Source organism: Phalacrocorax carbo, chromosome 1 (assembly GCF_963921805.1).
Source record: "Phalacrocorax carbo chromosome 1, bPhaCar2.1, whole genome shotgun sequence".
NCBI classification, from domain to species: domain Eukaryota; kingdom Metazoa; phylum Chordata; class Aves; order Suliformes; family Phalacrocoracidae; genus Phalacrocorax; species Phalacrocorax carbo.
The window spans coordinates 16,988,097-17,000,409 of NC_087513.1; the positions used below are offsets into that span (position 1 = coordinate 16,988,097).

A 12,313-nucleotide genomic window follows, 5' to 3' on the forward strand; every position below is an offset into this window, starting at 1 on the left:
TACTTCAGGACAAAAAGACTGGTTTTATTGTTTGAACTGATAAAAATTTGATTAAAACAGTATTTTAACAAGGAGCTTACTGGCAAAGCCAACGTTTCACTGTTGCTGTATCCAGTTACCCATACTTCTTACTCCTTAATGTCTAGCTGTCACACACATGTAACCTCAATTACGATAACATCTGACGTTTAACAGGTTTTAGTGTGTTTGACTTTGTGGCACCCACAATAGGTAAGGAGGTTACTGTCTTCAAGTTACAGATAGAGAAATCTGGTTTAGTATGAGATTATTAGAGTACGAGTTATATGAAATCTCATCTAACTTTAGCACGTTAGAAGTCAGTTATCTAAGTGGCTCTGTCCACCACTGAGGGAGAAGACACCCCTAGGAGGCAATCAATCCCCGCCCTAAAAAATATGGCATAGACCAACCACAGAGTTGCCTCGCACTGTTGTTTTTGTAGCCCCAAATGAGACATCTCATGCCAAGCAAGATGAAGTGTCCCTTCAGGGACGTGAGTGGCTCTCTATAGGATGGGGGAAGCAGAACATGGTCTCCCACCTCCCGGGAAAGACTTGTAACCATAACCCATTCTTCCTCTCTGCTAGTTAGTCAGTAATTGATGGGGTTTGCTATTCCACTTCAGGCTGGGCTTTTCTTTAATTTTTACAAACTAGGTGGGGAGAGGCATGCTTGGTAGTACTGGTGTGTTTAGCTGGGAGGCCACAAGGAAAATCCAGTTGTACCAGGAAGTGGTGCTGGTGACTCAATAAACAGCATGGCAACAAGTGTCCTGGCGCGGTGCTTTTGAGCATTGCCTTCCCGGATGTGCTGTAGGTTAAATCTCAGAGCTGCTAGTCATTACAGGATCATACTTCACAAGAGTAAGGTATTAAACTCCAGACAAATTATATGATAGGTAACTCTGTTCTCCTTGCCCTTACCAGCAGCTTCACCTAAATTACAATCTTATGCACAACCTGATCTCAACTTTTCTGAGCCCAGGTGGAGTTGCTGTCTTCTGTCCCAGAGATGGCAGCAGTCTGGAGCAAATGGAGTGATTTCTACATATGCAAGAAGTAAAGCCCTTTGGGATTTTAGATGGAGAGTACTACGGAAATGTAATATATCATTACTTTATGAAGTTACATAATTTTTAGAGCTGAGATTTTGCAATATCCCCATTACTGTAAATGGTTCACTGCACTTGATGTAGTGTTCATGCAGCAGCCCATGTGGCAGTCTTCTCACAATAACCACAAAGCAGAACAATAAGCAAAGAGGAGCAGCAATGCTTGTATTTGAATTGCGGTTCTGGTTTTGCTCCGTCTGGGTGCCTGCCCACAGCAGGGAGATGACCAAATATTTGTGAGCAGTTCAGATCCCCTGCCCTTCCCACACTCACACAGCTGGTGGTGAAAGTAGTTTAACTATGGGTGGGTACAGACAGTTCACCATGGATTTCTGCAACACTAAAACCAATGCAGCTGATGCCAGCTTGAAAGTGACTTTCAGATCATGTTGCAGCTTTAGTTCTGTAATTCTACATCTGTTGCATTATGAATTCCTTCAAATTACTCTGTGGTGTGTTTTATGGACTCTCAGAATAACAATGGGTAGATCTACCCCTTCTGCAGGCACACCTCCAAGGGAAGGGAAAGGAAGAAGTCTGCCAAGATGCTACACATCTCTGTGAGGGAAAGCCACTGCTTGGCTGAGACCTTCCCACCTCACAGGTCTAGAGCTCTTCAGAGAAGAAAACTGACCAGTTGTCAATGCACTGTGAAGTTATTGGAAGCAGTTCGCAGTGGCAAGAGCAAGCTGCCTGGAAGCCTCCTCACTGCTGGCCCAATTTTAACTGCTCCTCTCTGTCATCATCCCCTGGCACCATAGCTTTAATGTCTTATTGTTTTGGCACACGAACGCAGAGGGAGTTAACTGTAACCCTTGGCACAGAAGGACAGAGTCTGGAGCCTGGCTGTTCTTTAGCTCTGTCCTTCCCTTCCCAACTCAAAATCTCACAGATCATTCTGGGGTCTTTACAGCTTCCAAGAGCTATCAGCAGTGTCTGTGGGACAGGATGGGTATTTGTCCTTCGCAAGAAATATTTAGAATAAGACCACGAAAGAGATGGTCAAATAGATGTTTCTTAGATTGCCTTTGCTATCCTAGCCTGAATGGCCAGGTTATCTTGTAGAGAACTGTGAAACTGTTCTTTAAGCTGACTTTATTTAGAGACTAGGAGGATTTTGGGGGCCTGGCTGTTCCATAGGCTGGGCACAGCTCATGACATTGTGGACTGTCCATAGCCATTCTAGGAACACGGCCATGATTAAGGGCTCTGGCTCCAAAGTGGTTTAGTGAGATGGATGGTATTACCTGGTCTGGGAATGTGGTGATTCAGAAGCTGCTTCATGTACAGCTCAGCCTTGTCTTTGGCAAAGGGAGGCTGATGCTGGGAGGTTTAAGCTGATTAGCCTCTCTAATGTATGCCTTTTTGCGATTCAGAAGCATTACACTGGCTTTTAGAGCCAGCTAAGTTATGCCCAGGCCCAGTTCTGCAGTCCATAGTAGCAGCGTGCAAAGGAGGCTTTCACTGCTCTCTGGCCTGACTTGGGTGTCTCCTGCTGCACCATGGAAGTCTTTCACAGTTTGAGCTGCAACGTTTTTGTTACAATTTGCTTTTAACGTGTGAGTGCTTAATTCGATGTCTAAATCTCTAAGCATACCAAACCTTGAATACAGCATAGTGTTTCCCTGATTCCAAGTGAAAGCATTCATGGTGGGCTATGAAGTGGATGCTTGTTCTGCCTGATCTGTCATTTTGTTTTCATGCTATTACTATCCCTGTCGCTACCCTGTAGTCAGCTGTTATGGAAACAATACATTGTCCCTAGGGTAAGTTTAGAAAAGCATTCACCCGCCACGCACCCCCAGATAAATCCAGTTTTAGCAACATGGTGTTTAAAGCATTGTACTCTGCTGATAAAGCATCAGCAAGATGCACTCGCTTGGAGCCAGGTCCAGATTAGTGGTTTCTCTGTATTGTTTCTCAGGCCCTACATGTCCATTGGAACGCTACGTGATCAAGTCATCTATCCAGACTCAGTGGATGACATGCACGAGAAAGGCTACCAAGATCAAGACCTAGAGTGTATCCTGCATATGGTTCATCTGTACCACATTGTTCAAAGAGAAGGAGGTAAATTGCATATTTTTGTAAAAAACTTCAAAAAATCTGTTCCTTGTGTGTGTGTCTCAGTGTGGCTGATCTTTAATTACACTACTGGCAAAACTGGATCCAGACCTTTTGTGGTTGTGGGAGATGCACAACCAGATAGTTGTTGTTCCTGATGCTAATGGAGGGAGAAGAGATAAGGGCTCCTCTCCTACCCAGTAAATCCATACCCAAGCTGAACATCCTTGTTCTCTTGTAACGGCCAGTCTTTTCATGGAATTGTGGAATCGCTGACCTTCCCTCATTTTCTTAGAAAATATAACTGGTCTTCAAACTTTGTAATGTCACTGACTACACCAACTTGAAAGCATGTGAATGAAAAGAGAGTCAGGTCTGCTTTCACCTCCCTGGTTTGCAGGATCAGCAGGACTATGTGCCATGAGAAGGAGTGTCTGATACCACACCACCAGAGTGAACAAGTTAAAAATAACCAAACGACACTGGCTGGCAGTAGTGTTGCCATGTACCACTTGCTGTTTAAGTTGCCATGTATTCTCAACATTGTTTGTCCTAGGAGTAGGGGACAGCATAAATACACCAGCACAGTAAATGTCAAGATGCTAAAGGCTTCTTATGTGTGTAAGGAGTGGAACTTTTCATGGCTTTTTTTCCAAAGCATAGCAATAATTTTAATCTTTTTGTTCCCACCAGCCACTAATCTCTAGTTTGAATTTCCTGCCCATCATTATGCTTTTAAAACAGACATAGGATAAAGTTGGTAACATTGAGGGAGAAGAAGGAGGATCTTCAAACCCGTCTAAGGAGCTCGGGAGTGCTGGATGTACCCTGCCCTCTCTCTGCCAGCTGTCAGTGCTGCTTTTCGAGAGGGTACTTCGGGTGCATTGCCTTGTAACATGTGTGCTTGGTATCTCTCAGGATCATTCTGACAATAGAAAGTAGTGCTTCAGCCATTGGGAATCCCAAGGCAACGTCTAAATTCCTGTTCCTAGATGGCAGTCTGTTGCTCTGTTCAAAAGGCAGAGGGAATATATTATTTCTGATGCATGCATGCACACTCATGTGGTATCTTTTCTGCACATTTTAGAGTGGGGAGTAGTAATTGTTTCCAACAGCAATTATATACCTACAGATACTTCTCTACCTCGCAATCCTGTTGGTAGACTCTTATCTCTCCATGGGTTAATGTTTCTTTGTTCAGAACTTAATAATGGCTGTTGGCCCTCAAGTTGCAATAGAAAATAAGAATCTGCCATCATTCTGATTCATATTATTATTCAGATCTGATACTATGACACAAGGATTGAAAAAGCAGAGAGCTAAACTCAGTGACCGGAATAATTGCAGAGAAGGCCTCTGCTCCCTACACTGACATTATAACTGTTCTTGTTACTATTCCTGAGTCACTTACTTCACTAAGTGAAGAGCCCCAATTGCAGAAGAACAAGCAGATGTGTTGGAATGGGGAGCTGGAAAAGGAGGAGCAGTTAAATTGTCAGTGGCACAAAGCCACTGTGGAGTGTGCATTCATAGCTTGCTGGTACTTGTATATAATGAACAGCACATGACCCTCAGTAGCCAAAACCAAACCCCAGCAGCCTCTGAATGCACATCATTGTGGTTTATAACCCTGCAGCTGGAGCCTGTAAGTGGTGATGGAGCAGTTACTGTGCTCCATGTATGAGATGCCGTTGGCTAGGGTTAGTGTTCTGTATTGCCAAAATGAAAACCCAGGTTTGGATCAGTTTTGCTCTACTTTCTGTGCCAAAGAACATATTTATTGCTGACCCTGTTCTTGCTCTTCTGCCTGCCTGACTGTGGATGAGAGACATGCACAATCTATAAAAAAGTCTAGAGGACACTGCTAATGTTCACTGGTGCTCAGCTGAAACTCCACTCAGGATAAGGGCACACTGCAAAAGTCTACACAAACAAATGTTAAAAAAATGCGTCTTAAGTACTTTGCGATCTAAAATGACAGAAGTGGGCAAAGCCGGAAAACAAGGGGAGAGATTACCACATGCCAGGGAGTTTTTAGGACCGTAATACACTTGTTCCCTTTTCTCCTTGGTCATTTGCAGGAGGCAGGTGCCAAGGTAGGAGCACAGAGCAAATCCGTGACATATGATTTGACACGTTACAAGGATTTCATATGCTTACATAGTCTTCAGAGTTCCCCCAGTCTGGGACAAAGACTCATATTCTGGTTTTTTGAACCAGCAAGCCAAGGAAATACTTGTTGAAAGTGAACAACTGAAATTTTTTTTATACATAGCTGAATTACTTTTTTTTTAAATTTGTATTTTATTCTTTTACTTAAAATCAGATTTTTGAACTAAAATTATTTTTATTAAAAATTGAACTCTTTTCTTTGCAAAATAATGAACAATCCCATATAAAGCTTGTAGAACACAGGATTTGCCCCACACCATCTTCTTCCTTTTTGCAAACTGCTTTGATGGTTCACAGACACTGGCATTTTCCACTGGAAAAAAGTTTTGCTGAAAAATTCCCAGCAAGTTTCTATTGATATATTATATATACCTTTCAAAAATGTACTACATCTGAAAAAAAATCAATAAAACCATTTTTAGTTATTCAGATTCTTGTGGATATATGGGATATGTCCATGCTATTTTGAACTGTTTCCATAAACTGTTCTAAGAATGGAGCTATCTGTCAATCATTAAATTATAGAAATCTGATACTATTCTTCAATGTTTTTTTCTGTGCAACCTCTTCTCCTTCAGAGCCTTATCTCTGTCTCTTCCCCTTTCACCTATCCCCAGCGGTATTAAGCATCTACCAGACAGCAGGGTCCTTAGGGCATGACCCTGTTGTGCTTAACTCACCACGGAAGTCACGCATGTATAATACGATGCTTTGCAGTTTTGTGTTCTGCTTCCTGTGGGCAGTTATTAAAAAGCCAGATGGAGCCAGAAATACACAACTCTGACTCAATTTATTTGTCCTGGTGTAACTTTATTGTCTTTAGCTGAATTACTTCCACATTGCATTAGTACAAGGGTCAGCAGATTCCCAAGTGTAAAGTAGCCAACAAGAGCCTGGCATTGTTCTTGTTGCTCCCAATGGCAAAAGTTCCTCTCTTTTTCTAGCTATAAGGTTTGACCCAGTTAGAAGTAAATAGAAGGGGTAACCCCAGTTTGGCATTTAGCTTCCGTGTTACTCCCATGAAACTTTTTTCAGTTGGTAGGAACAGAATACATCAAACCCACCAAAACTGCCAAAATAACAGTCCCCCTCCCCACCACCACCATTCCGATGTCGCTGAGCCCAAGCCCTAGAACCCTGGGCAGTTGCTGTTGACAGTAGCCCCCCTTGCTGCTAGGGGCATAATTTCCTTCCCACTGAGGCCCACAGTGACGTTTTTCTCACCTGCTGCATATTAGAGGAATGCCATTTTGTTACTTACGTTTATATTATCAATAAGGTGGCCCCATCAATGCCTGCAAAGTTGCTAGCTCTACCAGAACAATAATTTCATGTAAAATGAGGGTAGCAAGGAAGGTTGTATTCAGCACAGGTGGTGAAAAGGCATGTCTAGAAATCATGGGTAATAGCATGGACATGCGCAGTAGATATACTGAAAGTGGTTCCTTTTTGACCTGCTTTGAAAATCTGTGTATATTTAGTAAGTGTCAGTCGTGATGCTGCCTTAGGCTGCTGATAGCCTGTCACATGAAAGGAGCCATGAGTACGTGTAGCAGCACGCTGAATGCATGACCAGGCCTGTCAGGTTGGGGCAGATGACGTTACTGAACAAGTTTAACCTGTTTATGGTTTCTCATCACCTCAGATTATAATTATTCTTCATTAGTTTGCACATTTGTCGTATATTTGGGTCTTGTCCAGGGAAGCTTTGTGCTAGGCCACATATAAACACACAGACAAGCACACTTCATCCACTGAGATTTTTTCATCTGATCATTTTAGCCCTGGATTCACTTTTGTTACTGGTACCAGCAGGAACTCTGGAGTGCTCTGCTGCCTTTTCCAGTGGCTCTGAAATCCAGAGACACAAATGCCTGCAGTGTCATGCTGAGCTGGGGCTCACGCAGTTGATGGTCTCTTTTGTTCCTTCCTCAGCTAAGGATTGTCCTTGCATATTCATCCTGCACAGCACCTGGGCTCTCTTCCATTTTGACAACTGCCTGGGGACATATGCTGTGCTAGAGGCCTCCATGTTCAAAAACTCACCAGGGTGGGCTCTCTGGCTGCAGTTTGCTATGGTAGCCTTTCTTCTGACATGAAGCTGTAACACTCCAGTCCATGTCTGATGAGGTGCATTGGAGTGTAGATCTGGAAAATGAATTTTTAAGTGTATATTTTCATGGCAGCTGAATGCTCTGTCTGGTATGTAAGTGGGAGGATTCACAAGGATGAAGGGTACACAACACTACAGACCCCAGATGTAACCCCTTTTTTTGGTCAAATTTAGCTTGCTTTTTCCTTCAGAGAAATTGAGGTAAAAGGAATTATAAAAGAAGCCATGAAAGAAAATGAAGTGCTGCTCTCATGAGGCTATCACTAGTTTCTGCTGACAGCTGTATTTATTTCTACTACTTTTACTCTGCCCCAGCACATTACACATGCTCTTTTGTCTTACTGGTTGCAGAAGGCATTTCTGTGACACCCAGTGTTCATCACATCAACATCATACCATGTGCAACCAAAGGCTACATGTAGCAAGAGACTGGGCAAGGAATTTGGACTCTGAAAGCCAGGATTATGTTTGTACCTACCAAGAGATTTGTGCTGCATTCATGGACAAGCCAATTCATTTCTTCTGCATTCATGGACATGCCATTTAATGTCTTCATTTGTAAAGTGTTTGTAGCTATGGATGACATAAGCCACTGACTTGGCTGATATTTTCAGAACACTGACGATCTTCACTGACCTGTGCCATGTCAGCAGGAAAAGAAAAGAAACAAGTAGGTGCATTATTGTTAATGAACAGTAGGGAGTCTGTTTATTGTGAGTTACAATGCTTAAGTGTTCAGAGGAAATTGTTCAGACATAAGAAAATAATTTTTCAAAGGGATAGTATTAAAATGGATCCTTCCTTATCTGTTCTTTGAGACATTCCCAGTGGCAAATAGGAAAATCTGGGGAGGGAGCTAGGCAGGAGGATACAAGACGCACTTCTAATATTCAGTTTGAATGTAAGTTGAAGTGACCACAGAGATGACCACTGTATCCTGGTAAACAGAGGCTAAATCATTCACCTGTAGAGGAAATAATGGAACGATTTTGCTGACAAGATGATGCTTCTTCTTGAACTTCATTCCCCTTTTGTCTTTTAATAAGTCTTTATAAACCAGGCTGATCTGGAAGAAACTGTATGAACACAGGCACTGCTCCCCCAGGCACATGTGCACACATGTGCATGCACCCACACCCTAGCTCAGGTCCAGACCGCTGGGGTTCATCTATATTCTTGGCTTAAACGTAACGGAATGTAAGCAGCAGCCTGAACATTGTCTTCAGAAGCATAGTTGTTTCTGTGGCTTTCATGAAGGACCATTCCTACCCCTTGCCCCTAGAACCCCGTGCCAAAAAGGAGTGCTCCAGGTGTTTTACAGCCTTTTTTGGAAGCTGAAGGTGTCAGTGGAACAGCACTCCAGCTCTCTGCGTGGTCCCAGCACCAGGACTGCTCAGCAGCAGCAGCCTCTGTCTATCTGTTCCCTTTACCAAAGTTCATCCAATGGTGATTCAGTTAATCATTGCACAACTCGGTCTTTGCTAGGAGCCTGCTGATAGAAAGCACTGTATGCTCCCCCAGGGGGGCGCCCACTGGGATCCTTAAACAAGAATGGAAGGAAACTAAGGAAAAACAATAGGATCGCTAAAGGTGATGTATTTCTGGTGGGTGTGTGCATGCCTGGCTTTTAAATCTAACTATATACACATGTAATAAAAAAATCATGACATTATATTTTGCAATTTTACATAGAGGAAATTATTGGAATTCAGTCTCTAGCATTATCAGTTCCTGTTTTCAGTCACACACCCTGTCACCAGATGCTTCACAAAGGTTTTGTTCAGTCCTCCAAGTCCTGGCGTAGCACCAAGCACAGGCAGAGCACTCCCCAGCCTCCTGCACCTTCACAAGCCCCACTTGTCTCACCTTTGTTCAGGTGTCAGAAATGACACAGCCCACCCTCCTTGCTTGACCTTGTTTACACTCTCTTCTGGCAAATTTTTATTTTCAGTTGGGCAGTGGCAGAAAAGGGTTTTTGGTTGTGTTAATTTTTTGGTTACAGTGCTTCTGGGCTGATTTGGAAAAATGTTCTCTTCCTCGCTTGGCCCCACTCCAGCTGCCTGTCTCAGGAGTAGGTGATCTATTGAGAGAAACATGATATCAGATTTTCTCTGCATCCACACTCTCCCTTTTCAAAACTCATCTATTTTGCTACTCTTTCCATCTGGATTGTTTGATGGAAAACTTATTTTCAGTAGGGTAATTTGGGATTTGAAGTTTTTCATTAGTGAGAGTGAATCATGCCAGACTACTCGTAGAAACACCAGTCCGCCATAAGATGTCAGATAAAATGCATCACGCTCTGGTTGCATGTACCTGAAAGTGATAAAGAAAAAAAATCAGTTAGAGGCCATGCAGAATATTCAATAAGGATACTAAGCGTTGTAACAGTTGTGGGTCATTTCTAAATACAAGGTAGCGGGAAGTTTGTATAGAAAATCCTCCTGTCTGTGTACGGCTTTATATGTTAGCTGCTTGTTTGTGCACACAGAAAGCATCCCTGCATCTGCATCTGTGTTTCTGTTGAGTTTGCTGACAGTTATTCCTTGCCTACAGTAGTGAGTGGAGTCCAGCACTGCTCTTTATGTTTTTTACACTTCATTTCTTTGAATTTCTTTTAAAATTTCCACTCACACCTTTTAAGAAAGAATAGCAAATTCTATAAAACAAACATGACAGAATAAAATGATTAGTTATATCCAGGTGAAAGATGTTTTTTTCCAAAGAGATGGTAAGTCAAGTTTTTTTGACAATACCTACATGACCAAGAAGGTTAAATTCAACTTTCAAAATTGACGTGATATTTGGGACATTTTTCCAATAGAGTGCTAGTGGAAAGGCATTGAGGTATTTCAGAAGATGTGATCCAGAGCCCTAAGAGGTCTCTTCTGCAATGGAAATACTCTATGATTTTGGTTGCAGATTGCAGAGGTGTTGCAAGTGAAGCTGCATTTCCTTCATAAACTTGTGTTGTCCTGACACATTTTGTTTGCATTTTTTTAAAAGGCTGGGATGCCATCATGGATTGGAAAGATGTCTTATCAGGAGGGGAAAAACAAAGGATGGGCATGGCTCGGATGTTTTACCACAAGTAAGTGTTTTGATTTGTTCTTTAAGTAGCATCTGAAAATGAGAAAGAGTTTTGCAGGTTTGCTGTAATAGTTTGAGCAGTAGCAGACTAGAGTCTACATGCAGTATGCAGTACTGCTAGACAGTTGTGTAGGACTGCAGACCTTGTTGTTTATTCATACAAGCTCTGCTTTTAGTTTGGGTAATTCTCCTTACTTAAGTTTTGCTTTTGGCCACATAAGATTACGTTTTCCAGATGTCCCTTTCTTTAACATCTCAGGCACAAACACCTTCTCTGCATCTCTCCTACAAATATTGCAGAAGTCTGATGGACTGTTGCAGAGGCTATGGGAATTTGAAAGCCAAGCTCCAAAACTTTTCGGTTTTGGAGATTGCAAGGAAGCAGGGGCAGCCCAGTCCTTATATAGCAGTGCATAGAAAGTTTCTGAGTTGGCTGCAGCTACTGCATGACTTGATGACAGGACAGAATAATACTGAGTCAAACTAGAAGACGTTAGATCACTGTGTACTCAGATGGACCAAGAAATAAGCCCATTTTTCCTGGAAGCTGACTCTGCACCTGAATAGTGCATGGAAACGTTATGTTGTTGCTAGCAGCTGCCACCTGTAGATGAGGGATGGCTCTCTGGCAAAAATAGCTCTCTCCTTTCTGTTGTCCTTTCAATTAAACATCATACATGGGAATACTGTCCAAAACATAGACAAGTCATATTCTTTATCTGCTTTTGAAAGGCCAAAATATGCATTGCTGGACGAATGCACGAGTGCTGTGAGCATTGATGTTGAAGGAAAGATATTCCAAGCTGCAAAAGCTGCTGGGATATCCCTGCTTTCTATAACACACAGACCTTCTCTTTGGTAAGTATGTTCAGGCATTTGTCACGGTCTTGCTTTTAGCTTTCTGACAGGCAGTGGATTGACCTTTATTCTTTGTACTAGGGCAGTTGTTTAATATCTACTGCACTATCTAAGATAACTTGGTACAGTAATAGTGATGTAAATGCATTTAGCATTGATTTTTTCATTCTTTGACAGGTATTTATTCCTCCCTCTTATTTTTTTTTTCAAATATGTTTCAATTATTAACTATTAATAGTAACATGCAGGTATCTAAGAGGCAATTAATTAGTCCACCACACCACAGCCACAACAGATGTCACCAGATTATTCTGTGAAGGTGAAAAGATACATGAGCTGTCCTGGGCAAATTTACCAGTGCAGGGAGAAGATGGGAAACATGGCAAGTGGTTAAACTACTCTTTGTTCTTCCATAAGAAAAATACATCTGGCATTTTAACTTCAGTTGTGTCCTCTATCTGCAGGGTTTGTGAGCTTTCAAGCTTTGATCATCTATTAAGAAAAGAAATGTCATAATTCTGAGAAACATTGTTGTAGTGAGGGACTACTAAGTATAGAAGAGTCCCTTAAAGGAAATAAATGTAGTTACTGGATACATAAAACAACCAAATACTTTAAAGGGCAAAAGGAGATCAAGAAGGTATAAGGTAACATTAGCAGACACTATTTGTTCTGAACTCCTTGATCTCTACTGTCAGATTGTTTACTTTTTTTTAAACTGATAACAAAATCCATTACCAGTCTGTTGCCTTAAAGGAAAGAAACTGTATCAGTGTCTGCTTCTGTGAAAAAGTTTCCCCAGCATTCCTCCTTCCTCTGTGTAGACGGTGACAGTGGAAATGGCTTTTGTTGGATCAGGACCTAAATGTTAAGAAAAAATGGGT

The 12,313-nt window shown here is 42.0% G+C and overlaps 1 protein-coding gene across 4 annotated transcripts in view; it reads left to right on the forward strand.

The window, feature by feature from the left end:
• ABCD2 (ATP binding cassette subfamily D member 2) overlaps positions 1–12,313 on the forward strand; it is a 46,708-nt gene that overhangs the window by 28,252 nt on the left and 6,143 nt on the right. For 2 of the 4 annotated variants that reach the window (XM_009504190.2, XM_064445269.1), the window contains exons 7-9: positions 3,057–3,202; positions 10,488–10,572; positions 11,304–11,429. In XM_009504190.2, the coding sequence (XP_009502485.2) occupies positions 3,057–3,202; positions 10,488–10,572; positions 11,304–11,429 (357 nt within the window). The other 2 variants (XM_064445285.1, XM_064445278.1) reach the window with 2 other exon arrangements.